This window comes from Myotis davidii, unplaced genomic scaffold, assembly GCF_000327345.1.
Source record: "Myotis davidii unplaced genomic scaffold, ASM32734v1 scaffold991, whole genome shotgun sequence".
NCBI classification, from domain to species: domain Eukaryota; kingdom Metazoa; phylum Chordata; class Mammalia; order Chiroptera; family Vespertilionidae; genus Myotis; species Myotis davidii.
In genome coordinates, this window is record NW_006283137.1 from 258,052 (window position 1) to 261,581 (window position 3,530).

The 3,530-nt window shown below is 60.5% G+C and overlaps 1 protein-coding gene across 1 annotated transcript in view; it reads right to left on the reverse strand.

Moving 5' to 3' along the window:
- Window positions 1-3,530, reverse strand: part of DNAH17 (dynein, axonemal, heavy chain 17) — a 107,024-nt gene that overhangs the window by 87,188 nt on the left and 16,306 nt on the right. The window contains 4 exon segments of the mRNA XM_015562672.1: window positions 1,158-1,278; window positions 1,658-1,841; window positions 2,706-2,928; window positions 3,344-3,513. Coding sequence (XP_015418158.1) covers window positions 1,158-1,278; window positions 1,658-1,841; window positions 2,706-2,928; window positions 3,344-3,513 — 698 coding nt within the window.

The window sequence follows — 3,530 nt, forward strand, 5'->3', positions numbered from 1 at the left end:
CAATGCCAGGGAGGACCCCTTAGAAGGAATGACAGAGGTTGGTGAACTGGGTGGGTACAGGGGGAAAACAACCCTGTGGGAGAGATGCAACTTAAAAGATCGAAAATAAAAGATAAAATTTTAAAAAGATACAACTTGGAAGTTAGCACTTAAAATCTATTTTGGCAGAAAATCTGTTAGGACATAGAAGGACCGAACCACAAGACCGACCACAGGGTCTGACCGGCACACACAGCATTCCGCCCAACAAAAGCGGAACGTGCTCCCCCCTACCCACCCCCCACCCCCCAGGTGCCCAGGGGACCGCCCCCCAGATAAGCCGTAGCTGCGCCAGAGGACAAGCCTAAGGAACGTAAACCCAGTTGAAGCCACAGACTGTTCTCTGCGCATTGGAGTCAGACCAGGAATCGGCAGCAGGAAGGCAACAGGAAAATGCCCGGCATTCGGGACTGAAGACAGGCTTCCAGACCACCCGAGGCTCGAGCGGAGCCTCAAAGAAATAAAAAGCAAACAGACAAACAGAAGGCAAAGACCACGCAGAACTGCAGGAAATACCCAAACAGGTGGCGTGGCTACAGCCGAGAGGCGGTCCCACGACACTGAATGTTCACGCGGGAAAAGGTGAAACGGGTCCGATCAATAATCAAACCAGGAAATGAAGAGGAGAGAGCAAACCAAACCCCAGCAAACCGGAGGAAGGAGGGAGCGGCGGTGAGGCCGGTGGACAGGGTGGCAGCGGAGCCACGGAGAAGGGGCAGGACTCGCAAAGCGGGTCCTCGGGAAAGGCCACGGGGTACGGCCCAGGAGCCTCGCTGCCGGACGCAGGCGGCGGGAGGGAGGGAAGATGAGGACGGCCAATGGCGGAGGCGCCACTCATGAGGGGAAACCAGGGCAACTTCCCGCTGAGCCTCCCGGCTGGGCTATTTTTTAAACATTTTAAAGAGAGGTGAGATGTGAGGGAGGAGGAGGAGGAGAGAGAGAGGTCTGTGCAGAGATGCTGTGGAGAGAGACCCCCCCCCCAGGCCAGGAGACCAGCTAATCAAATAGTCATTTTTACAAATGTAGATAGAATATGTAGGTAATATCAGTCTCAAATAGCCTTAACCTACTTAAAATGATTGAAATGTTTAATTACTTATAAATACTTATTATTTTACGCCTTGAGCTGCTTGTAGTCGGGCACAGCGACTTCGAACAGGCTCCCCGACTTGCACAGCCCCTCCATGATGCGCTCCATGGCCAGGATGCTCTTCTGTTCCTGCGGGCGGGTGGCGAGGGATGCGGTGAGCAGGGCCGCCCCTGCACGCAGGTGGGCCCTGGGCCCTGGGCCTTCCTCAGAGCCACTGGCACCAAAGGACTGCCCCAGCCAGGAGGGCGAGGGGATGTGGGATGAGAGGCCTGCCAGCCCCACCTCCGCACAAAGCAGGTAGTGAAGGCTGGTGGTCATGGCTCTACGGCTCAGGCTAGGGTCTCCCTTCACACCCCACCCCCACCCCCAGTTTCCCAGGTCCCAGGCCTCCAGCGGGGACTCCCCTAGAGCTGCAGGGGCAACCCAGCCTCCCATCCCCATGGGCTCCCTCCCTGCTCTTCCCGGGGTGGGGATGACCCTCTGCCTCCCGCTGCCAGGCCCACCCACCTCTGCAGTGCGAGCCGCTCTGGCCTGGCCATCCTGTGTCTCTGATGAGCTGCCGCCTGCCGCCAGCTCTGGAGCCCCCACGCCTAACCTCGAACTGCTGGCACTTCCTCCGCAGGATGTTGACCTCGTTGGCCTGCAGGGGCGCCACGTTCTGCTTCACCAGGATGGCCAGCTTCTTGGTGTTGGTCCACTGCTCCGGCAGCTCCTAGGCCGGCAGAGGCAGGGGCGCTCCTAGTTCTGCTCTTTTCAGACTTTCCGGCGGGAAACAGGCCCCAGGGAGCCGCTCCCAGCAACCACGCCAGGCAGCGGCATCTGCACGCGACTGTGGCCCAGGTGACCTGAGCCCGTGTGTGCATGCACGTGTGCTGTGCATTGTATGTACACACGTATGCATGCATGTATGTGCAGTGTGTGTATACGTGTGTGTGTGTGTGTGTGTGTGTGTGTGTGTGTGTGAGAGAGAGAGAGAGAGAGAGAGAGAGAGAGTTTCAAAAGGCCACATCGAAGTTGCAAAAATCCTAGGCAATTTTATCCCATGCATAGATTCCTGCAGCCACTGCCCCGGTCCCCGCAGGGCTGTCACCACGAAGGAACTGCCTGTGTCATCGCTGCAGCTGCCGCCGCACCCTGTCCCTGGCAGCCACTACCCTGTTATATTTTACAAGTTCTTCAGACCTGGGCAAATATTGTTCTTAAAACCATAAAATATTTTAAAGAAAAAATCCAACCCCCGGACTCTGCCCACAGATGGCCGTGGTTTCACCTTCTACGATGAGCTCAGGGATTCCGTCAGCTGCGGCGCACCTCTAACCCGTTTCATCTCACCGCTTCCCCGCCACTCCCCACCCGGTCTGCAGTCCCAGAGCTCCTGGAACCAGCCACCCACACGCCCAGCCCTCAGCACGGGTCCGCAGCCAGCTGCCCACACAACCTGGACCTGAGCCGCAGCTCCTCCACCTCTGCTCCGTGTCCACAAGAAGGGGTCTCGTCCACAGCCCCTCCCCCGGCCACGGCCAGGGCTCCTGGCCGCCCTCCCTGCCCCGGACGCCGAGGCCCCCCCGCCGCCCACCTGCAGCTTCACGTGGATCTCCTCCGGCATCTCCTCCCCGTACGTCCTGAGCAGCTCGATGGTTTGCTTCAGGGGCTCAAACATGTTGTCGGTGGCCACCTGCCGCTCCTTCACCTTCATCAGGTGCCCCATCACCTCCACCAGGCCGTCGTAATCCCCTTCCCTGACCGGCGTCTTCAGGCCGGCCCTGGCGGCTTTCATGAAGGCCTCCAGGTCACCGAGGCTGCGGGGCGAGACAGCGCCTGTGACAGGTGCCCCTCCTCCTCCAGTCCATCCCGGACGCGCTGTTCTCCACCCGCTCCCCTCGGCCTGAGGGGCAGATCCAGGGAGGCCCCTGCTGCCTCCCCGCCCTCAGCTCAGCCCCATGCACTCAGGACCTGCCCGCCGCCTGCAGCTGCACCGTCACTGGGACATTCGCCACCTGTCAGGCCACCCAGCCAGGCTCTAGGCTCCTGGGGGTACTCGGCACCTGGTTACCGTGAGTGCGGGGGAGGCAGTGGAGTGTCCTGGCAGCCAGGTGCCCCTCCTGCTGGCACCGCCCGAGGTGGGGTGCTGCCTCTCAGCTGGACCTTCGCCCTCCCACACCCCCTGTCTGCCCTCTGGCATGGTCCGGGCAGCGGGGTGTGGGGGGCGCCCACCTGCTGACCACATGGTTGCTCAGGTGGCGCTTGAACATGAAGCTCCAGCGCTTGATGGTGTTGAGCAGCGCCTGCTTGAAGGGCCGGCAGTCGCACTGCAGCCACCCACTGAACACCTGCGTGTTCTCGCACCGCGACACCTCCTCGTACAGCCGCTCGTACGAGTCGATCTGCAAGACAGGCTCCA